At 37.0% G+C, this 24,114-nt stretch overlaps 1 protein-coding gene across 2 annotated transcripts; it reads left to right on the top strand.

The window, feature by feature from the left end:
* Window positions 1-399: 399 nt before the first annotated feature.
* PHF10 (PHD finger protein 10) lies at window positions 400-23,902 on the top strand. 2 transcript variants are annotated; one of them, XM_077813352.1, is made up of 12 exons: window positions 400-522; window positions 4,017-4,123; window positions 4,798-4,928; window positions 5,875-5,952; window positions 6,954-7,087; window positions 7,215-7,364; window positions 10,295-10,404; window positions 13,853-14,006; window positions 16,460-16,615; window positions 21,723-21,831; window positions 22,129-22,317; window positions 23,681-23,902. In XM_077813352.1, exons 1-12 carry the CDS (start codon window positions 454-456, stop codon window positions 23,764-23,766), a joined length of 1,473 nt encoding a protein of 490 aa, XP_077669478.1. In that variant the 5' UTR covers window positions 400-453; the 3' UTR covers window positions 23,767-23,902. The 2 variants fall into 2 exon arrangements, with proteins under 2 accessions (XP_077669478.1, XP_077669477.1); XM_077813351.1 differs by having other exon boundaries at window positions 5,869-5,952.
* Window positions 23,903-24,114: the final 212 nt, after the last annotated feature.

Genomic DNA, 24,114 nt, shown 5'->3' with positions numbered 1-24,114 from the left:
AAAATCCGGACATTTGCGAGTTCTATGAGGAGAGCCCGAGTGAGGCTTAATTTTACTTGGAAATCGTGTCTCTGGCAGTACATTCACGAGAGTTGACTTGTCTCATGGCTAACACTGGAAAAACCAGCAGGGCTCTGCCTAGGCCAGGGCGCTCCCCAGGGGAGCTGAATCTGTGGTGGGATAAATAGAAAAGTGAGGAGAGGGGAAGGCAGGTGGTGGTGGGAAACCGCGGGGGCGCAGGGCAGAGGCGAAGCAGGCTGGAGAACAGTGGGGGCGGTGAGAAGGAGGCTCAGAAACAGGCCCACGGGCGCCCCGGGAGGCCCTGGCTGCGGGCGAGGGGCGCGTGCCCCGGGTCTGGCCGGCAGGTGGCGCTATGGGATTGGGCGAGACGGACATGACGCCAGGGACGCTGCGGCTCCTCGCCCCGCCCAGCGGAGGGAGCGGGCGGCGGCCATGGCGGCGGTTCTCTCCCCGCGGGTCTGTGACAGCGACCCGGCCACGCCCGGGACCCAGTCCCTGAAGGTGAGAGAGGCCGGGCTGGGAACCCCCCCAGCCGCGGCTCGGCGGGACTTTCGCAGGGAGCCCCAGGGGGAGCGGCGGCCGCGGGGAAGCGGGGGCAGAGGGGGGCGACCCAGGGGAGAGGGAGACCCGCAGCGTGTGTGGGCTGTGTTGGGGGGAGTCAGCCCTGCCCACCGCCACCCTCTCCCCCGGGGTTACGGGGGGAGGTGACCCGGCCGGGGGGGGGCAGCCAGCCCCTGAGGGAGAAGAGGCTGCAGCTTTGCCACCTCCGCGCCCATCCTGTGCCCTTGGTCCCTCTCCACGCCCCCAGACCTGGCCCGTCCCACAGGCCGGGCCCCAGAGTCCCCTGCACCGGAGGGAGCCCCCTGCCCTGGGCGCGGAGCTGAGCAGGTGCTGGGATACGGGGCCCTGGGCGCCTCTTCAAGTGAACAGGCGACAGCTCCTCAGCCCCCTCGCCGAAGGGGCCACTCACGGGTGGAGGGCTAGAGCTCCTGGGTCTCATCCAGGGTTGGGTTCCAGGCCCGAAAGTTGCCCAGGTCCAAGGTTTGGCACTGTCCTTGTACAGTCCTGCCGCAGGCCCAAAACGGCACCCGAGGGCCAGGGATCAGTGATGGCTAATATCTTTGCAAAGGATCTGGGCTTTCCAGTGTTTCCAACATTTGTTTCCTGCTTCTCCCCTTCCCTCAAATTCAGGGGTGACTTTAGCAAATGCTGTCTGAAAGTATCTTGGAAAACTCAAGTTTGCAGATGGTCTAAAGGATTGATAATCTTAATACATAGCACCTTTAATCAATACACAGGAGGCTAAGTACCATGATCTCATTTATATAGATGGGGAAACAAAGGTACATAGAAGATAAGTACCTTCTTATGGTCACACAGGAGGTGCATGGCAGAGCTGAGAATAGATTCATATATTTTAAGTCCAGAAAGGACCATTTTGATTATCTGGTATCATTTGATTTCCTATGTAACCTAGGTCATAGGATTTCTGTGAATGAATTCCCTTTTCAAGTTTAATAACTGTGGTTGAACTAGGCCATCTCCTTTGAAAAAAATCTTGTGTTATGAGCTGGATGAAAATTTGTTTTGGATTGAGTTAAAACCCCATTGAGATTGATAAGTGTAAATTCACCCTTCAGTTAACCTAACAGTAAGCATATACTCCCAAATAAGAGAAGGGGTGTGTGAATGCACCATGGAGCTTTTGCTGAGTATTGCTTATGGGGAGGAGTGTGGGTGTGCGGGCAGGGAGCAGCAGAACAGATAGGAAAAAAACTGGAAAAGAGAGAGCCTGAAAGAGCAGCTGAAAGCATGGTGGCTGACCTGAAGAAACTGAAGACAGGTTTTTGGGTAGAAGTGCAGAATGAAAAGAGTACGCTTGGTGCAGTGAGCAAAAGAAGCTGTTTCCTGCTTTTTGATTTCTTCTTCATTCAGAGAGACAAGATTTTTGTACGTTCTTTATAAATAAACACCTATCACTAATTCATACTTCAATTTGGAACATCTCCAGGCCCCCAAACTTTGACTAGCTGCTTAGGTTGAAAAGGGGCAACATTTGATATACAAGTTTCTGGGGATGGCTGATTTCGTGCACTTAATTTTAGTGCTGAGGCTACATGGCTGATACTCAGTGGTTCCTACTGACATTTACAGGCTGAATAACAAAACAGGATTTCGATCAATGAATATTATTTTTTCCATAGAAATAGTTTTTGTAATAAAACCATAAGATGTGAGATTCTCCACCAGTTTCTTTTTCTACTTCCCTATGTTTCTTTGCATGAAAACCACCGCTTTTAAAAGGACTCCATCAGCTTGAGATGGTCAATTTAAAATAGATCTAGTAATTACTCCTGCTTCAAAGTCTTCTTACCAATTTTTTCCCCTAATTTAAAAGTTTTTTCTCTTCTTTTTTGCTATGTGAAGACCCACACAAACAGGGAAAAAGACTAGACATAAAGAGCTGTCAAATATACAAAGTAAAAGAAAAGCAGAGAGGGGGAGAGACATGTTTTTTCTAATCTTTTGATTGTATTGATCTTACAAGTGTTATGAAGCTAAAGTAGGGAAAACTAGTTTATAAATCACTGTTGTCTCTTAAATCCATGTTTAAAGTGTTATATTTGAGATTAACATATCAATATAAGTGGAAAGACATTCACTAAACAAGCCTAATGTACCTGTCATTAATTAATAAACAAATACTAAGTGTATCTGTGTGGGCTTGACTGTTTTTGACAGGTTAGTTCTTCTATCAGCAATATTTCACAAATGTTATTAAACAAGGTAAAGCCATTGAAGGCTTTTGTTTTCTTCCAATGATTTGTAATGTGACGTAGAGTTGGAGCTACTAAGATGGCATATGGCTGATATTCAGTGGCTCCTACATCTGTTTACAAGCTGAATAACAAACTATACAGGATTTCAAACAATTAATATAATATTCTTCATCTTTTAGATATAGTTTACTTATTCATTGTATATCCCAACAATAAGACCAGTGGTTTCATTGGTCTCTCGCTTTGGTAACATCTTAAAATTGTATATATTTTCATTCCCTCTCCTCCTCCATTTTAGGGCATGACCCTTGGGTATGAGCAAATTTCATCACAACCACATATTCTAAATATCATCCTTTCTCTTGCCATAGGTCTCTTTAAATCTGACTGGGGAAAGGCATCATTGATAGAGTAACTTCACTTTGGTAACAGCTCATTTTGAAGATGGGACTTCTGCCCTCCATATATATTTCAACTCCACTGTATCAGTTTTTCTCTCTACATCTTACTTATTTCTTCATGAAAAGCAGCTCTTTTGTAGTTCTATGTTCAAAGCTTTATGTAAACTAGACACAGCTCCTTTTATACTCACATCTGAGAGAATATATTTTTCTATTACTTTAAATCTGTTTATGTAAATTCTCTTTGCCATTGATGATACATTCCATGATTTGTAACTGTCAGTCATAACATTTGTTGTTGCACTGCTCTTGGAGTAGCTCTGGAGGGAGACAATAACTTTGAGAGTCACAGTCGTGCTCCAAGTTTATTCACTGCTCCAGGGATTGAGTAAACTGTACCAGATCTTTAGCAGATGATGTGCAGATAGTTACACCGGAAGACATGTTGGTGCTGATGGGCACAGTCAAAGATCTGCTCACTTCCCACCCCTTCCTACCCACCTGTATGACAATGGGGGAAACATAGTGGCTCTGCGGAACCTGGTTGTCCTTTTGTGCTGCTAAGCATGATGAGTAGCCAGCACAAGGGAGTAAGGAACTGTGCAAGCCAGCCCATGATTTGGCTCATAGAACCCTTTTGAAATAGCACAGTACTTCTAGGGAACAAGTTCATTCTAGTCACAGCCACCTTTCACAATCCCAGAATAGTTTATTACATCTTTGTGAGTCTTTAAATTGTCATATCCTAATACATTAAGTACGTGCAGTTCTTCTTGGCTACATTTTTAATGCTTGCTCTCCGTGTTTATTTCAGGATGACACAGAAGAAAATTCAAATGATGGCAGCCAGCCATCAAAAAGACGACGTATGGGCTCAGGGGACAGTTCTCGAAGTTGTGAAACTTCTAGTCAAGATCTTGGGTAATATCGCTTTACTGAGGTTTTATAGTTTTTAAACACTATTTTGTTGTGTTTTTCCATAAGTTTTAACATTAGCTCTTTTTTCTCTGTTTATATGTTGCTCATGCATTCCTTTGACTTCAGCAGTGCTGAGGCACGGGGAATTAAAGTGGCATGTGAGCAACTTCCTTGCTTCAACATTACTTTTAATATAGTGTAATGGCATGTTTATTTAATGCAAATTATGCAAAAGTGCGCTTTGGTTATTCTAAGGACTGACCTTACTTGTACATTTGACTTTTTTTTGCATTTTATAATTTTAGGTAATATTTAAAAAGCCGTATCTTTCAGTATGAATGCCTGTTTTCTTATTCTTACCTTGTCAAGGGTTACACAGTCCTTGATTTCATGTCCAGTGATTCATTGATAAATACTAGTTTTGTGAAACACTAGTGAAATGAAACACACAGAATGTGTGTAATTTTGAGATGGCGTAGGAGGAGGATATAGTCTAAGGGGCTGAACCAACTTTCTATCGGAGTGTTGTGTTGACTTAAATGGGAATTAGATCAAGTTCTAGAAGCATGGCATTGTTAACGATTACTTTGAGTATTCTAACTTTTTTTACACAATGTGTATTTTTTTTTTAGTAAAATCTACTATTATTATTTCAAGCCGATTGTTTTTGTATTTAGCTTTAGCTACTTTCCTGCTGAAAATTTGATAGAATACAAATGGCCACCTGATGAAACGGGAGAATACTATATGCTTCAGGAGCAAGTCAGTGAATACTTGGGTGTGACCTCATTTAAACGAAAATATCCAGGTATCCAGGTTGAAAAAGCTTATGTAAAAAATATGTTGATTCAAATGTGTACAAACTGGCAACTCTCATCTTTTGGAATATAACATAGATCTTTCATTTAAGAGGACACAGTCAAGATAAAGATCAAGCGTACCCATTTTCTATTTCTGTTACTAATAATTTACATTAGCTGAAAATCTGGGCCGAGATTTCAAAAGTGACTAGTGATTTTTGGGTGCCTATCTTGAAATTATGTAAAGGGGCCTGCTTTTCAGAGGATGGGGTGCTTAAGTGACTTTTGTTAATCTTGGCCCTAATTTATTTTTGAGCGTTTATTATTATTGGGAACTTTCTGAATTTTGCTCAACTTGGATAGTGAATTAGATTGGTCAGTTTCTAGTTCTCGCACAATAATGCACTACATTATTTCCATGCGGAGGGAAAATATCAGAATACTCAGGGGGATCTGTGCTTCACTTTTTTGTGAGAATTTTTGACAGTCTGTCTTCTCCATCATTAACTACTATAATCCTTACATTAGAATTTGTAAAAACTTTTCAAAAACATACTTTCTGCCTTTACTACTTGTCAGTGTCATTTTAATGCAATTTATTGGGGAAAATCTAATTTTTTAAACTATTTATAAAAGAAACAGTAACATCTTTTTCTATAGTAGTGTAATACTTCTGTATGGAATAATTTTGTGTGTGTTAAACTAATATCCCCTTAAATTACATTTTATTAACATAATTATTTTCAGCTTTTTACTATTATCCTTGGATTGTACTACTGCTAAACTAAATATTAACTAAAATAGACATTTTATTATACAGACTTCCTTTTTCATCGCGTGGAAAAGAAGTTGTAAACTAGTTTTTGGCCTAGTTGGAACTTCTTTTGTGATGGATTTGGAAATGTATAACACTACACGGTTTTACTGCTGTTTTGTCTTTTCTTGGAGATTTAGAGAGACGAGATCTGTCTCACAAGGAAAAACTCTACCTCAGAGAACTAAATGTCATCACAGAGACTCAGTGTACTCTGGGTAAGAAAACAAAATGAATTTTCAGCTTTCTGTTGTAGTTGGATTAGGCTAGAATATTTGATTCGTGCCTTAAAATGATAGAATCAAGTAATTCTTGACTAGACATTTTCATTGGTTTTGATTACAATAAGGTTATTTATTTTACCTTTAAAATGTAATATAAAGTTAAGAATGTGTAATGTTTTGAGCTTAAGGTCTTCAACAGACTACTAGACTCTTTACATTATTTTTATCAGTTCTAATTACTTCATTTGCTAAAGAGGATATTTTATTAACGTAGGCCCTGCTTTTCCAAGCTGATCAAGAGGACCTTTGTGTCCGCATGAAGACCCATTGGCTTAGATGGGGCTTTGTGCAGCTGTAAAGATCTGCCTGTGTTAATCAGCTTGCAGTTTGAGGTCATGTGAATTAAAGTATTTGAGTAAATTCATATCTGAATGAAAACCTTTTAATATTTTCTTCTTTCACTTATAAGAAACATTAACTTGGATTGACATACTGGTTGATTAATGTCTATCACAATTCTATTCTTTTTGATATTGCAAATCTATGTAACTCTGTGCTCTCATTTGGTACAGGAAGTTGACTATTTTATATAATGACTTTCATTGCTTCCTTGTATTCTGTATCTTGATTTGTCACTGGTTTATATGACATTTGACAGAAACTTGAACAGAATATCAGCTGCACAATATTTTGGGCTGCTGACTTTTCCTAATCTTTTTTTTTTTTTTAAAAGCAAAACATGAGGCTTTAGACATACAGCTTCCATTAAATTAAATGAGAATCACATAGCTAACCTCTCCAAAATGTTTTGAAAATTAAGGGGTGGAGGGGTGGTTTGTTTTAGAATTTTTTTAAGAGTGTTATTGCAGCATAATTTCTATGTTAGACTGTCTGCTTCAATAGCAAATTTTACAGTAGACTATGGGTCAAAATGGTAAATGACTTACAATTTGTTTTGCAATGTAGCATTATTAGTGTTTTTTAATCTAATCTAGGTCTAACAGCCTTGCGCAGTGATGAAGTAATTGATTTGATGATTAAAGAATATCCTGCCAAACATGCTGAGTATTCTGTAATACTGCAAGAAAAAGAACGCCAGCGGATAACAGATCATTATAAAGAGTACTCTGTAAGTCATCCCTCTGACTTTAATAAACCAGATCTATAACATACTGGATATGGGGATTAAATTGCCTTTTGCAATATCTGATTTTTCAAATTTGTTTTGTAAATTAATGCAATTATTTTTATTTCAGCAAATGCAACAGCAGAACACACAAAAAGTAGAAGCTAGTAAAGTTCCAGAATATATTAAGAAAGCTGCCAAGAAAGCTGCAGAGTTTAACAGCAATTTAAACCGCGAACGAATGGAAGAAAGAAGAGCCTATTTTGATTTACAGACACATGTAAGTTGACTTAAATTTATTGCTTGATGGTGATAGGTAAGCTCCTTGTTTATTATAGTAAAGATGTCAGTCTTTTTGGAGTTTTTTCTGAAAACATACTATTGTAACAATTTTTTATCATAATATTGGATTAGAATTAATTTGGGTTAGAAATAAATAGATTTGAATATATACATTTTAAAAAGTTATTTTACTAAATAGAATAGAGCTTTCCACTTTCGTTTTTTTAATATAATTTACGTTAACTAATTGATTTCTCAAGATGGAAAGACTTTCACGTGAGGAAGCACTATTAGCACTACCTAGTTTAGAAATGAGACAAATAAGTTTTGTGGTAGAAGTATATAAAATAGCATGAAGGAAGTTAGGTCATTTGGATGCTTTTATTACCATTTCTCATAATACAAGAATAAGGGGACACCTAATGAAATTAAAAGGCAACAAACTTAAAACTGATAATTACTGATTGTCAAAAAGTTAGTTTGTGATAGTAAATTCTATGAATTATTCTTGAGGCAAAAATTTTAGTAGTAGTCTAGAAAGGTTTAGACATTTATGAATAAAAATATTTTCCATAGTTCAGCTGAAAGGATAAAAATATGTATCAGTCTTGCTTCATAATGTAAGCCAACCACTACTTGCCAGAGAGCAGTTAAGCAGAAGCTTTCCCCATAGATAAATTATTGCATAATAGTCCATTTGAAGGTTTTAGACTTTTCTGATATTGGCCCCTGTCAGTGACAGGATAGTGGACCATTGATCTGATCTTTTATGGCTGTTCCTATGAGCTTCTATTTTGTATATGCCCATCATACCTGATGCTTTTGTACACAAAAGCCTGATTTCAAAGTTAGAGTTCCTTGTTCTCACTACTCTCTACTATTATGCCACTATGGTAAAATTTCATTTTAAAGATGCTCAATATGAAAACTAACTTACGTTTTACTTACTTTATTTAGCAGCTTGTATGGTAATTTAAATGTAATAGAAAAATAAAAAGTATACCCTTTTATCTTATTATAGAGTCATAGTGCCATAAAGGAGATTAGGTGTCCATTGTGTTAAATATAGGGCTGTCAAGCGATTAAAAAAATTAATTGCATTGTTAAACAATAGAATACCATTTATTTAAATATTTTTGGATGTTTTCTACATGTTCAAATATAGTGATTTCAATTACAATACAGAATACAAAGTGTATAGTGCTCATTTTATATTTATTTTTATTAGAAATATTTGCACTGTAAAAAACAAAAGAAATAGTATTTTTCAATTCACCTCATACAAGTACTGTAGTGCAATCTCTTTATTATGAAAATTGAACTTACAAATGTAGAATTGAGTACAAAAAATAACTGCATTCAAAATAAAACCATCTCAAACTTTAGAGCGTACGAATCCACTCAGTCCTACTTCAGCCAATCTCTCAGACAACTAAATTTGGTTACAATTTACAGGAACTAATGCTGTCCGCTTCTTGTTTACAGTGTCACCTGAAAGTGAGAACTGGCATTCGCATGGCACTGTTGTAGCCAGCGTTGCAATATATTTACATGCCAGATGCGCTAAAGATTCATATGTCCCTTCATGCTTCAACCACCATTCCCATCCATGCTGATGATGGGTTCTGCTCAATAAACGATCCAAAACACAGCGGACCGATGCGTGTTCATTTTCATCATCTGAATCAGAAGCTACCAGCAGAAGGCTGATTTTCTTTTTTGGTGGTTTTTTCTATAGTTTCCGCATCTGAGTGTTGCTCTTTTAAGACTTCTCAAAGCATGCTCCACACCTCATCCCTCTCAGATTTTGGAAGGCACTACTGATTCTTAAACCTTGGGTCAAGTGCTGTAGCTATTTTTAGAAATCTCACATTGGTATCTTCTTTGCGTTTGTCAAATCTGCAGTGAAAGCATTCTTAAAACGAACATGTGCTGGGTCATCATCCAAGACTGCTATAACATGAAATATATGGCAGAATGTGTGTAAAACAGAGCCAAAGACATACAGTTCTCCCCCAAGGAGTTCAGTCATAAATTTAATGAACACATTATTTTTTAACTGTCATCATCAGCATGGAAGCATATCCTCTGGAATGGTGGCCGAAAGTATGAAGGGGCATATGAATGGTTAGTATATCTGGCACGTAAATACCTTGCAACAGTGGCTACAAAAGTGCCATGCGAACACCTGTTCTCACTTTCAGGTGACATGGTAAATAAGAAGCAGGCAGCAGCATCTCCTGTAAATGTAAACAAACTTGTTCGTCTTAGCGATTGGCTGAACAAGAAGTAGGACTGAGTGGACTTGTAGGCTCTAAATTTTTACATTGTTTTGAGAGCAGTTATGTAACAAAAAAATCTGCATTTGTAAATTTTACTTTCAGGATAAAGAGATTGCACTACAGTGCTTGTATGAGGTTAATTGAAAAATACTATTTCTTTTGTTTATCATTTTTACTGTGCAAATATTTGTAATAAAATAATATAAAGTGAGCACTGTACACTTTGTATTCTGTGTAATAGAAATCAATATATTTTAAAATGTAGAAAAACATCCAAAAATATGTAATAGATTTAAATAGTTATTCTATTATTTAACAGTGCTATTAATCATGATTAATTTTTTGAATTGCGATTAATTTTTTTGAGTTAATAGTATGAGTTAACTGCAGTTGACAACCCTAGTTAAATAGACATTTATTTAGATTTTTAAAGAAGATTATTTTGACAGTAAAACTATTAAATATGCTGTGTATAATATACACCCTTAAGTGCTGGAATGCATCTGGGGAAAATCAGGTGACTGTTCCAGCATAATAAAGGTTGAGTTCAAAAATGTGGAAAAGACAAATGAATTAAAAAAAGAAAAGAAAAAAAGGTTGCTTGTGTGGAAAATTAGATACATTTGTTTTGTATTAAACAATACAGATTATCCAGGTGCCTCAAGGAAAATACAAAATCTTACCTACAGAGAGAACAAAGGTTAGTCCTTATCCGGTGGCTCTCATACCAGGCCAGTTCCAGGAGTACTACAAAAGGTACTTAAAAAGATATCCTAGCTGCCATTTATATTACATCTACTTGCTGTGTATCCCAAGAAACTAGCTGGGAAGAGTAGTAGTGATGATAGTTACAAAATAATTTTGAATGAATTTTGGGTCCATGAGATATGTGAATCTGACCGACCAAAAGGCTGAAGTGCATCCTCCACTGAACAAGTTTGGCACTGGCAGCTGCAGTGCAAGCTTCTCCATGCTGCTCTGTCAGCATGCCTCAGCCTTGTTCCAGAGCAGTGGTGGGCAGGATAATCTGCTGGCAGGCCGTGAGACAGTTTGTTTACATTGACCATCTGCAGGCACGGCCGCCTGCAGCTCCCAATGGCCAATGGGAGCTGCGGAAAGCAGGGACATGCTGTCCGCCACTTCCCGCAGCTCCCAGCGGCCAGGAGTGGCCAACCGCGGCCACTGGGATCTGTGGGCAGCTGTGCCTGCAGACGGTCAATGTAAACAAACTGTCTCGCAGCCTGCCAGTGGATTACCCTGACAGGCTGCAGGTTGCCCACCGCAGTTCTAGAGGGACGAATTTGACATGCAGCAGGGAGTAGTTCACTCTGTGTCCATTTAGTACGTGGGCTCTACAGAGACTTTCAAGAGTATTTGCGGTACATAAATTTTTTATTGCAGGCTCATGGTCAAATGCTTTCTATTCAGCAATTTTTCATGAATGCAGAGAAACAGTTTTAGCGTATGGTTTTTCTAAGACTGATCACTGCTAACAGTTATTTTTGATTGATTTTTTGCATACCTAAGAATTTAGGTGAAATTGGATGTGAGAGAGAGGAGGGAAGGTTTTGGTAAATGGACCCCTCTCTCTCCCAAAATGCATATGCGTCACTGTGTGTATGGCTTTTAAAACCTCTGCCCTGTGGCACATAACCTTAATATGATGTATTGCCCAAGATTAGCATGGAAATGTTTTCTCCAGAAAATTCCATGTTATATGTAAGTGTTAACTCAATGTGCATCACCTCCAGAGTGTAGCAAATGTAGATGCAGCTTGATTTGGTTATTAGAACAGATAACTGGGAGCCAAGATTTTATTCCTGACTGCCACTGGATTGCAGTGTGACCATAGGCAAGTCAGTTATTCGCAGTAGACCTCCATTTCACCATTGGTAAAACAGGAATAGTGGTCACCTTGATAAAGTGCTTTGAGATCCTCCGATCAAAGTTGCTATATAAGTGCAAAATTATTTCCAAAAGGGTGTGATTTTACTAAAAAAGGTTGTCCACACCTAATGCAACTGTACTTTCTATTAATCTTTCCTAATGCTGACTGAAAATAAAGATAGTTTAAGTGGAATAACTAATGCACAGCAGCCTTCTCAGGTATTTAGTTGCTAGGCGTGTGGAGGTTGTATACCAGCACATACGTTGTATGTTCCCAATGAAAAAACATCTAAAATATTAGAAATTGAGGCAATATCTGAAGGATTATAACTTCATTAAAATGTTTGATATTCTGTGACGTATTAATCCTTTGTTCACAGATTTCATGTGCGTTTAAAAAAAAATGCCCATTTTGCTGAAACAAGCACACTCATTTTTAAAGGAAGTACATTTCATAATTAACATATGAAATGAGCACTAAATATAATTGGCATATTTTTGAAATTTCAAATCTGAGAATTGACACAATCCACAATTCTGTGGCCCCTACTGCTTTCTTTTGAAACCTAATTAATAATCATGAAACTTGTTTTATATTTATACATTTGTCCATATGGTCTTGTGTGTAATATAAAATAAATAGCCTCTTGGAGATGGTAAACATGATTTACTGGAGGGTTCACTGTATGCATTGTTTGATCTTCGGTGAATATGTGGGTGTGAAATGTTGGGCATAATCCATGGAACAATCTCTTAGATTAACTGTCATAATCATCATCTTCCAACACAAATATAAATATAGTTAATGTATTAGTCCCCGTTAAGATGCTGTTCTATATTAATTTTGGTTAAAAATAGGACTGTCAAATGATTAAAAAGATTAATCATGAGATTTAAAAAAATTAGTTGTGATTAATGGCAGTTTTAATCACACTGTTAAACAATAATAGAATACCATTTATTTAAATATTTTGGATGTTTTCTGCATTTTCAAATATATTGATTTTAATTACAACACCGAATACAAAGTGTACAGTGCTTGCTTTATATTATTTTTTATTACAAATATTTGCGCTGCAAAAAGATAAACAAAAGAAATAGTATTTTTCAGTTCACCTCATACAAAAACAGTAATGCAATCTCTTTATCGTGAAGGTGTAACCTACAAACATAGACTTACTATTTTTTAATTAAATGCACTCAAAACAATGTAAAACTTTAGAGCCTACAAGTCACTTAGTTGTACTTGTTCAGTCAATTGCTAAGACAAACAACTTTGTTTACATTTACGGGAGATAATGCTGCCCACTTCTTATTTACAATGTCACCTGAAAGTGAGAACAAATGTTCTCATGGCACTGTTTTAGCCAGGTATGCTAAACATTTGTACATGCTTCGACCGCCATTCCAGAGTACTTGCTTCCATGCTGACGACACTTGTTAAAAAACTGTGATTAATCGTGCCTAATTTTTTAAATCTAGCTAATTTGTTTTGTGTTAATTGCTTGAGTTAACTGTGATTAATTGACAGCTCTAGTTAAAAATGATTAAACCTATCCTGAGTTTGCCAGCTAGAACAAGGCACCTTGAACCAACAAATATGTTAAATCTATTTCTGGGTATTTAGCAGATTGTTGGTTCTACTTCTTTTACTGTACTCATGTAGGCCTTGATGCTGCGTTAGAATCTGCTAGCTATAATCTCTTTAGCTGTGCAGATACCTGTTGACTTCAATGGAACTCTACAATGGCAAAGGGGGTCCTGAATCACAGGTTCCAGTGTAGGATTGAAGTCTTAGCTCTTTTTTATGCAGCTCCATGTGATGTTGAATAATTTCCTGTACTCTGTCTCTATGTGAATGTCTCAGACAGTTGGGAGACCTGTTTAGTTGATTGCTCAGACACTAGGATTTTGAGCTTGATCAAAAGCTCATTAAAATCAATGGAAAGACTTCATTGTTTTCAGTGGGCTTTGCATCAGGCTTTTGTCCATAAGGTGTGAGGGAACATGCACCTTTTACTGGACTGAGTAGCTGAAGTGTTTTTTAAAATGTAACTAAATATTGTTTAACATGGAGTACCATTTATGACGAAGGAGAGGAGATGCATTTGTGACCCAGATTTTCAGAATTGTGTTCATAATTATTGTGCACACAATTGTGGTAATTTTATATGCAATTAAAAATGGGCTTTGAGCTTATCCAGCCTTTTTTTTATTTTTCACTGGCAATTAAGTGTTTTTATATTTTGTTTATGGATGTGTGTGTGTGTGTGTGTGTGTAAGTATATAGTAGTAAACAATTATTTCTTGACTTTAGATACTCCCCAGATGAACTTCGTTATTTGCCATTAAACACAGCCCTTTATGAACCACCTTTGGATCCAGAACTGCCTGCACTGGACAGTGATGGAGATTCGGATGATGCAGAAGAGGGTCGAGGTGATGACAAACGGAAAATCAAAGGCAATTCGGTGAGATAAATTGAAAAGTGATCTTTAACAAAAAAAAGAGATGATCTTTCTTCCCCTTCCCTTTGGTCAGTTTCAGTAGTTGCTTCACTGGGATTTTTAACATCTATGTCCAGTAGAGTTTAGGTTAAAGGAGAATTGTGAGGCAAAAGCAAAAAAAAGTTTTGATTTTTTACCATTTTAATTATTCTTTTTGACTTCTTTTAAAACTGTTTTCCTGTTTCTGTTCTATGCTGAAAATACCCAGGTCCAGGCCCCCCCTTTCTCCTTTGCTGCAGAATCTTAGGAGAAGCGGAATAATCCGATTATATAGATCTGTGACCCAAACTGTAGTTTTCCACCCCATTCTTTCGTCTGAGTTAAAGGGAGAGGATGCTAACAGTTGTGGGGAGGGAGAGTTGCAGTTCAGATCATAGATTTGTGTGATATCACTACTCCAGTCATCTAAAAGTCCTTTATTAAAGAGAAGTGCGAGCCTGCTATTGCTAATGTAAACTAGAAGCAGGAAAGTGCCTTTAAAACAGAAAAACATCTTGAGGCTCTCATTCTACATCATAAAAATAGTAAAAGGAAGAGGCTATTTTTTCTTTGCAGTGCAGCTTTAACAATCATTTTCCCTCCTTTCTTTTATCTAAATTAACCACATCATACTCATTCGTTTAATCCAGACATTATACCATCATTTATTGGAAGTTAAAGGAAAGCTACATCCATTTTGAATATCACAGCGTTCTTAATGTTCAAAGCAGTTTCAGCTTGCGAAGTGCAATAGAGATATCTTTAAGTTGTTGGTGGCAACCAGCTTCCAGAAGCACGATATTTGTAACACCACAATAAGGAGAGCCTAGTATAAAATAATGGTCTAACAACTAGAAAATTTTTAAATATTGAGTAGCTAAAATATTGAACTTAGCCATGTAAATGTTAATTTTGTTTTAAGTATTTGCAATTAAAGCTTTTATACCTAAAGAAAAAACAGGATGAAACAGCTGCCTTGGTAGCCTGAACAAGGAGTGGTAGCTGTTAATGTGTTTTTTCCCTTTGTACCTGTGGAGTCGGGTCTTAAGAATTTTACAAATATTAAAATTCATCGCAAAATGTATCTGTATTGCTGCTCCTTATTCTGTTTAAAAAAAAAATAAAAAAAATCAGTCTCTCCTTAATACTGCAGGCTATGTCTACTCAGTTCCTTTTTCTGGGCTTGGTGCCTCTCCCCCAGTAGGGGAATATGAGAAGGAACTAGGGCTGAGCAGACACTTCCTCTCCCTATGCACAGTACTTCAGAAGGCCATCCAGCAGATGGGAGTGCAGAAGCCAGGGAGGTCATGCCTGCTTTTGGAAGGAGCAGACAAAATCAGAGACCAGGCATCTGGTTTTACGGTGGTTCTACCAGCTCTTCAGCTCCCATGTGGCTAAATTATTAATGGGAGATAGACTGTGACCAGCGGAAATCTATTCCCCCTCCCCCCCCCCCCCCCCAGTTTCCCCCACAGAGAGAGGCAGAGTATTAGCGGGTGGGGTGAAACTTCTATCTTTGGGAACAGCTAGTTTTGCTGAATACCTCTGAGGGAAAGATTTGCTGGTTCTTGTCTTGCCTCTTCTCCATTTTCCCACTTCCAAAACAGCAGAATGGTTTCCATTTCCCAACAGCTACAGCTGCCTCATGTTACCTACCCTCCTGCATGCTGAAGGAATTCTAAGGTATTTCGTTTTCAGTGTTAATGATGTGGGTACTTATTGCTGTTTTTGTGGGGACCTCTTGAAGGCCATTAATGCCCCTCTCCATTCTTCTCCCCCGCCGCCCCCACAAACAAAAACCTGTGCTGCTTTTTTTTTCTTTTTTTAAATGACACCCAATACTCATTGACTCTGACCCTCAGGGTTCCTGCCCCCATAAATCTCCTTGAACACCTGCTGCATAACTTCTGTTTTGTAGCTGTGGATGTCTTTCGTTTTTGACATTCCTGTGCTGTGATCCAAAGGTGATAATCTGGTTGTTCCTGGTGAAAATATTAAATGAGGGTCGCAGAAAAACTTTCACTTACTACATTTCAGGCAGTTTGGTAGCATATTATAAACATGTGGTGAGCAGTTTATCTGCTTTTCTGGCCTGTATCTGTGAAAGACTTGATAGATGTTGAACATCCAGTATATTGGTAAATAGATAATTTCGTTCTGACAAGTCTTAAATTAAAATAATTTAGAACAAAGGATAAATGCTGCTCCACCCTTGGTTTTGCATCAGGATCTTCTGGAAAATACTGGAACCCTTCTGCTGTGATGCCAGCCTCTTTGTGTGAGACGTATAGGCATAAAAGGTTACAATAAAAAAGGCCATACCGTATTTAAATGTCACCTTTGCTCTTGTAGAAAGGAAGCTACTAAGCCTTGTTGGCACTGGAGCTTTGAAAAGACTAGTTTCTCTATCAAAAAACGTTATGGTGTTTTTGTTATAGGACAACTCGTCTGGCAATGTATCTGAAGGTGAATGCGCCAATGACAACCAGGAGGATTCTTTTCAGGGAAGACAAAAACCAAGAGACAAAAGTGCTACTCCAAGAAAAGATGGTTCCAAACGTTCTGTACTGTCCAAATCAGTTCCTGGGTACAAGGTAGAAGAAAAAAGCCCCTGACTCCGCTTCTTTACTGATCGGCCTCTCTCCCTGAAATATTTAACTTTGTTTTTCAAAAATATGGAAGTTCTGCTTGCTGTACTTCACTAGCTGCTCTCCTATTGTGCTCTCAACTGTTTGCTTCTTTCGTTCCTTTTTTGGCTTTATTTCACTAGGGGCTTTTCTGTTACCTTGGCTATGGAGTGGCTTCTATTTCTGTGTCATAACTGATTTCTGGGCAATTAAAGCACAAAAAATTATAGCTGTTATAAAGATAATTTTATATTTTCCTGACTGCTTTAGTATAGCAGTCAGAATTACCTGTCAGTGTAAAACTGGCATTGTGTATTCGCTGTTTTTGTCTTAGTAGTAGTTAGTATGGCAGCAGACCATGAGACCAGTGCTGTAAAGCACAGCGATATGGCTGAATATATTGTCATAACATGCACTTAAATAGGGCCTTTCATCCTGAAGGATCCCAAAGTATTAACTATTTATAGGTTTTACTTCATTCACCAATAAGTGCAGCCACCTTTGGGGTGGAATGCAAAACTGACTACAGTTTAAGCAACACTACCCAAACACTTAGGACAGATATGGAAAATAACAATTTATCTAATTCATGTTACAAGAGGAGTTTCTGTAGGCAGAATGTTCTTACATTAAAATTTGGCTACGACAATAAGGTACTTTAACATCCATAAACCAGTGATTACTGAACCCAGGATAGAATAATCAATACTAATAATGTAACACTTTCCCATTAGTCAAAAGAGGATTAAATATATTTCAGGAGAAATTGGAGTTCATCTGCATGATTTAAATTTTAGTCTATGGAACTTTGTACAGAAAGGGGTCTTGATTGTACACCTTCAAAAATACATGTGGTCCAATCCTGCTCCCACTGAATTAAGTAAGAGTTTGCCATTGACTTCAGTGGCAGCAGGATCAGGCCCATTGTGTGGAAAGATGGTACAGTAAGGAAGGGTTTAAAGCATAGCGATCGGGAATGTTTGCCAAAAGATGCTGTTTTTATTTTTAAAAAAGCAATTTTTTCTGTGATGTCAAGATCATATATTCTAGGAAATCTTCCAGCAGCAAAGGTAATTGTGAGGTGTTAATGGTTTGAATTTTATAATTCAGGAATGTTTGCTAACCATCTAAATTTACTATTGGTTGATAAAGAAGCTATACATCAAACTTAGAAGTTAGTCTTCAACAAGAATTGGACAACTTCAGTTGACTGGAAAAGGTTTCTGTAGATTCTGTAACTGCACAGTGCATATTTTTTTGCAGTTTTATAACAAAGAACTATCAAGCTTCAGTCATCTCTCCTCTTTTGAGGAGTTGCTTAAGATAGATGCAAATTATGGATATTAGAACTGTTGTAGTATACATATCTTTTTATATATGTAACTTTGCAAATTGCTTATTGCAGACCCAAACTCATGCTAATATTTTCAAGACTATGAAATCCAAAGATGAAGCTTGAAAAGGTGTTAGCTTTGTTTAACTTTATATTAGAGATTGTATGTGACTGGTCTGACAGAAAAAGGAGCTTCACTTAGGTATGAAGACCACAAAGTACGGTGTCTGGTTAGTCTGCTCTGTCTAGTGGCCTTCTTGAATACATAGAGAGAACTAATTAAACAGAACCATTTCTAAGGTTCTGTACCCCTAAATGTAGAGCTGTACAGGTAATGGAGTTTCAAAGTGGACCCAAATGGCTATTACCCATTAGTTTAAAACTACCAATTATGTTAGCAACAAAGCAATTAGTGCAATCTAATTTGATAACTTACAGTGCCAAAATATTTTTATGGCACGTCTTCACAACTTCAGTGTACCTACCATTATTCAAAGGTGATGCATCAGGCTGGTGATACTTCAGAGGTGGCACAGCTGTGCATTTTTTTAAATGGGAATTTTAAAACATTTTTAATATGGCCCATTAAATAAAATACCTTAAAACTGATTAGATGTGAACATTCTTGTTAGAGGTGGTCTATAAAAAGATTTAGAGATATTGATACACCAGAACATGCCTAAATATAAAGGCACTTTAAACTGAAGGCTATAAACTGAACTTAAATGTCCCTTTAAATTCTGGGGGTTTTTTTGGTAATATTTTTCTTCTGTATTATTCAGTTTGTCCACATTTTATAGGATAGTAATCTTTAGGTTACATTAAATTAAAATTGAAGGATAATTGCTGCAACATCAACATATATAAGTGTATAGCTATAGTCAATACAGTATAAATGATACAATGGAATTCTCATATTTACTTCTCTTTTTAAGCAGGAAAACTGGTGGTTTTTGTATGAAGCCATTTTTATTAAGTGTCAGCCTTTTAATTGATATCATGTTTTACCTTTTGTTACATCACAAAGTAGTGTGTCTTGGATGTTGCTGCAGTTGATGACTGGCTACTACAGTTGCACACACTGTTCTCAGAGTTCAGGAGGTTTTTGCACATAATAAATCTGCCATGTATTGAGATACTAGGTCCCCAAAACCTTTTGCTTTGGGTTCACTATATATGAAAACTGAATGCTTTGCCCACAGATAGTAGGACCTCAGAGAAAACTCATGTTTGTCTGAGTGGTTGCAATGCTTGATTTGAAACTCTGAGTGGCATCACAGCAGCATGGAAGTTAGTTACAAAGGAGTCCCTCTGCTTGCCCTTCATCAAAATAAGATGAAGGTGATTTGGAAAGCAAAATGTAAAATGGTCAAATGGGATATTATGATTTCCCATACAGGATGGACAGATATTTTCATAGTGTTCCCTAAGAGCCATTTCATTTCTTTAGAATGGTAGAACTTGAATTGCTTTGAAATGTGAATATGTTGCGTTTTGTTGTGGGTTTGTTTTTTTCTGTCTTTTTTCTTTTTTTTTTTTTTTTTAAAACAGAGTGCTTCCTTTGGGGCTCTCTATGTTTTTAATATGCTGTGATTGTTTCACTGTTTCTAGTGAACACAAGTTAATGGAGTGGAAGTAGAGGGAAGTATTAACAATAAATACACATAAGTCAGTGTCTAATTATATGTATCAAAGTATTAACTACACATACACTAACACAGGTACAGTAACCGAAAGTTAGTTCACTTTAGTTTCAGTGGAGTGAGAGGGAGTTTGCTGCTGTATATTATGGCAGTATAGTATGAATAATTCATAGCTGATATAGAATTTGGATTAGAGAAGTGCACTTGCTATTTTAGAGGGGTTTGTTTTACTTAGCTATAGGTAAAAGAACACAACAAAAACCTTACTCTTAGAATGTAGCAGTAAACAAGAGGGTAAATAAACACAGCAAGACTGAGGTTAAGCATGTGCCACTATCCTTTTGTTGGGAGGAGCAGGGTATAAAAGGTGTATATATATATATGTAGGAGACATAGAATAGTTACCAGTAAGAATTTTTTATGTATGCTTTCACTTCCATGATATTTATTTTGTAGAGACATTTGTGAATGTTAGACTTCTTTTACAGTTTTACTATATTTATGTATAAAACAGGTTTGACTATGCTTTTTTAAAATAAATAAGCAAAAAAAGTCTTTATGAATGCCTCTGTCATCTTTTGAAAAGGAAGTTATATATAAACATCGGGTGGGTTTTGTTTTATTTAAAACTCCTCAGGCCAGACAAGTTAAGCAGACTATAGCCATAAAAGGGGGTTTAGTAACTTCAAACATTTTCAAACAGGGCAATGAATTCTGACAGATTAAGAATTGCTGAAGACATTAATTATCTTGCTAAATGTTAGAAAAGAGCTGGCTGGTAAATAACATTTTGTTTTAAAAGGGGCAGTACTGAATACTTTTTTCTTTTTAATAGTTTTATGTTCACTGCCATTTTTATTAAAACCATCTTAGGTTGAAAATACTCTGCCACTTTTATTATTTCTTTCATTTGGCAAGTTTTTTTTTTTTTTTTCAAATGGAGCAAGTCCCATTATGATTATTTATCGGCAATCACATAGTTCCTTAGGGACTAGGCTTTTAATTCAAAATTCCTCCACTGACTAGATGGCTGCTTCTGTACTACAGAACTAAAATATCACTGAGACAGATGCTGGCTTTTTAAAAATCTCTGGTAATAGTGGATTTAACATCAGTAAGTGTTGTATTTGAATCCAAACCTTCATTGAGATGCGGTAGGTTAAAGTCTGATATTAAAGCTGTTTGAGTGGCCCTTTGATAAACAATTTGATACCTTAATTATATTTTTTTCTTTTCCTCAAAATAAAGCTACTGCCAGGTTATCTTTTGGGTTTGGTTACAAAATTACTGCACAAATACTGGGAACCGCACAGCCAATTTAAGCACCTGGGATTTCTTTGCCTTAAATAGATGTTATGAACACTCAGTTCCTTTCTTTCTGAGTTCACCTTCTCCTAGCAGTGTTGTAAATGTAGAATTGTAGTGTTTTCTATAGCAACAGCAATCATGACTTTGGATATGGAAGAAGGGAACAATAAAACTGATTAAAGCAACACAACTAACTTGTCTATTAGACATTTTGGAAGCTTAAACAATACAAATAAGTGTAGTAAATTGTATTTTATTTTGTGGTATTCGTTTTAAGCTTCCGTTCAGATGGGTTAAGTAATTTTGCATTTCTTAAAGGATATTTATGTTCTCTCATGTACATGGAAGTTTGTGAATTTGGAGATTCATATAAACATATTCTCCTGTTCCTTCTGTATTTGAACAAATTTGATTTAGCTTTAAAGTTATAGTGTATATTAAGGGAATTGCTAGCTATTAAGGGAAGTGCTAGCTGACAAGCTTGCAGGAGGAACTAGCATACACTTTTGTTCTGCTTTCATATTTTGTAAAATGATTCACATAGCTCACTGTGCACATGTTCTAAATATCAAATTTATATGCATCTTTCCTAAGATTTTAAAATAACCAGTTTGTCAATATCACGTTATGTCAGTATCACCTTATGTCTTAAGAGTCACTTCGATCACATGATACAGAAAGTTCATTAGTAATTTATAAAAGTTAAAATGGAGATACATTAACGAATTTCCTGTTAAATCCATTATAAATTCTTCTGGGATGAATTTATAGCCCTCTTCTACCCTTCCAGCCAAAGGTCACTCCAAATGCTATATGTGGAATTTGTCTGAAGGGTAAGGAGTCCAACAAGAAAGGAAAGACTGAAGCACTTATACACTGCTCCCAATGTGACAACAGTGGTAAGTATCTATATGCACTTTAACTGGATTGCTCGGCGTTTTAATTGCAAAATCTTACTACTTTCAGTGGAAATACTTTGTATAATACTAAATTTGCATACAAACATTTCAGTCTTCCTAGAAACTGACTTTTTCCTCTTTAAAATTTCCTTAATTGTACTTAAGAATGTACCACAACACATTCACTGCACTGAGTCTCTTAGGTGAGCTAAACTTGATTTTTTTAAAGCTATTCAGTTATACTAATTATTTTAATCATTTCTAAAGATACTAGTAATAATATTGGTTTTAATCTAGGCCACCCTTCTTGTCTTGATATGACCATGGAGCTTGTTGCTATAATTAAGACCTACCCTTGGCAGTGTATGGAGTGTAAAACATGCATTATATGTGGGCAGCCTCACCATGAAGAAGAAATGATGTTCTGTGATGTGTGTGACCGTGGTTATCACACCTTTTGTGTGGGGCTTGGTGCTATCCCTTCAGGTAATGAAACAGAAATTAGTCTTTAAGGGCTGGGGTTTTCTTCTATGTTACAAGATTATACTTCCAAAGGGGTATATGAATTAGTTGACTGTAAACATTAAGTAGCATCTACAGTGTAAGATGGCATTCATTGAATTATCCAAAACAGCAGCAGTATGAGTTTTTCTAGAAATTTTCTGTATATTTTAGTAATGTACAGAGTATAGGATTGGCAGCTTCACCGTTTTACAACACTATGATTGTTCCTGTCAAAACTCAAGTAGAGCTATGGCTCAGAACCCCACTTTTTCAGGATTCCCACAAGATATTGAATAGCTGCCTACATCCATAAAAGGACATATAAACTTTGCATTTCTCCAAATTGATAGAGTATAGTTTTTGCATTGTTTTAGAAGCTTTAACAACAGTCCAAATGCTTATTAAAGTAGAAGAAAAACGTGTAAATACATCTGTAAATACCTTTGACCCTTTTTTTTTACATCACAGCTTGCATCGTCAACTAAATAAACACAATAACATGCTTAAACTTTAAACTAAAACACAGTGCAAGGCACCAGCTTTGTGCAGTCATTGATACCTACTTTCCGTTAATATAAAAGATACGATTTGGTAGCATTTTTCATTCATTTTGCTCCCTTGTAAAGGTGTAAGGCAGTGTAGAATCAGAATGAAAGAACTAGACTATTGACTGGAATAGTCAGTTTGTGTAATACTAAATCCATGTTGCAAAATATAGCTACTGTATTGACTTCGTAAGTTCTGCAGTGCTAGCCCTGCTGTAACACCAATACTTCAAGTCCTGAAAACGTTGTGAGCTGCAGTTGAGTTTACAGTTGTTCCATTGCTGCTGAACTCTCTTCCATTCAAGTTCTGTGATTTACACTAGGCTATACTCTAACTGAGCCACATTAAAGGTAGAACATAAGTATAAGCAGTTGATGTTCCTCTAAAGTAGTCAGTCAGTCAACAAATTAAAATGCTTTGATCTTATGCACTCAGTTTTGCTTGAATCAGAAGTGAAGTATGGGTAGTGTTTATTCTATCTCAAAACCATCCTACAATAGCATTGGAGCCTCTTAATTGTTGTGAAGCCCAGTCTCATGATCACAGGGCTGGTTTCAGATATAGTGAGTATTTGGGAATGAGTAGACCACCACCTGTTTCTACCCAGTATTATTACTTATGTACTTACATTATCTTCAAATTTGAAGGAAGAAATATTAACTTCTGGACATTGGGTTATACTTTGCATGTTACCAGTACTGGTAGTGCAAAAATAAAAGTATTTAGTCATCTTGTAAACTAGTCATGGATTCTACAGGAGGAATAAAAATATTAACTAATGTCAACTTTTCTTTCTTAGGTCGCTGGATTTGTGACTGTTGTCAAAAAGACCCCCCCACACCTAGAAGAGGAGGACGAAGGGGGAAAAACAGCAAAGAGGGCTAAAGGAATAATGTTTACCTTCCAATATAATTAACTGCACAAATTGAAGTGATAAATTTGGTGCTATTTAACCAACCACTCTGTATATGGAACAAAACCACTTAACCATCTTTTACCAAATAAAATTTTTATAATTTTGGCTGAGTTTTCCTATGATGGCAGTAACTGAGCATGTATTCTGTCACAGCAGTTTAGATTGACAACTCAAATTTCCATTCAAGAGGGAAAACTTTCAGAAAGTCCTCTCAACGAGGCAGTTTATAGCAACACACTTGTATATGCCAATGTTGCATAGCAATAACTTCTACATGGACAGAAAGCTACACAAAAGTTTAGGTATTTGCATAGAAC

The sequence above is a fragment of the Eretmochelys imbricata genome, chromosome 3, assembly GCF_965152235.1.
Source record: "Eretmochelys imbricata isolate rEreImb1 chromosome 3, rEreImb1.hap1, whole genome shotgun sequence".
Lineage (NCBI taxonomy): Eukaryota > Metazoa > Chordata > Testudines > Cheloniidae > Eretmochelys > Eretmochelys imbricata.
The sequence above is the reverse complement of the archived record's forward strand: the minus strand, read 5'-3'. Positions and strand labels throughout refer to the sequence as shown.

What these genes read in the sequence shown, in the direction of transcription:
- PHF10 (XM_077813351.1), top strand. Translation starts at nt 454, where the DNA reads ATGGCGGCGGTTCTCTCCCCGCGGGTCTGTGACAGCGACCCGGCCACG. An exon ending in CTCCCAATGTGACAACAGTG is followed by an intron (nt 21,832 to 22,128) that starts GTAAGTATCTAT and finishes GTTTTAATCTAG; the next exon opens with GCCACCCTTCTTGTCTTGAT. An exon ending in GCTTGGTGCTATCCCTTCAG is followed by an intron (nt 22,318 to 23,680) that starts GTAATGAAACAG and finishes TTTCTTTCTTAG; the next exon opens with GTCGCTGGATTTGTGACTGT.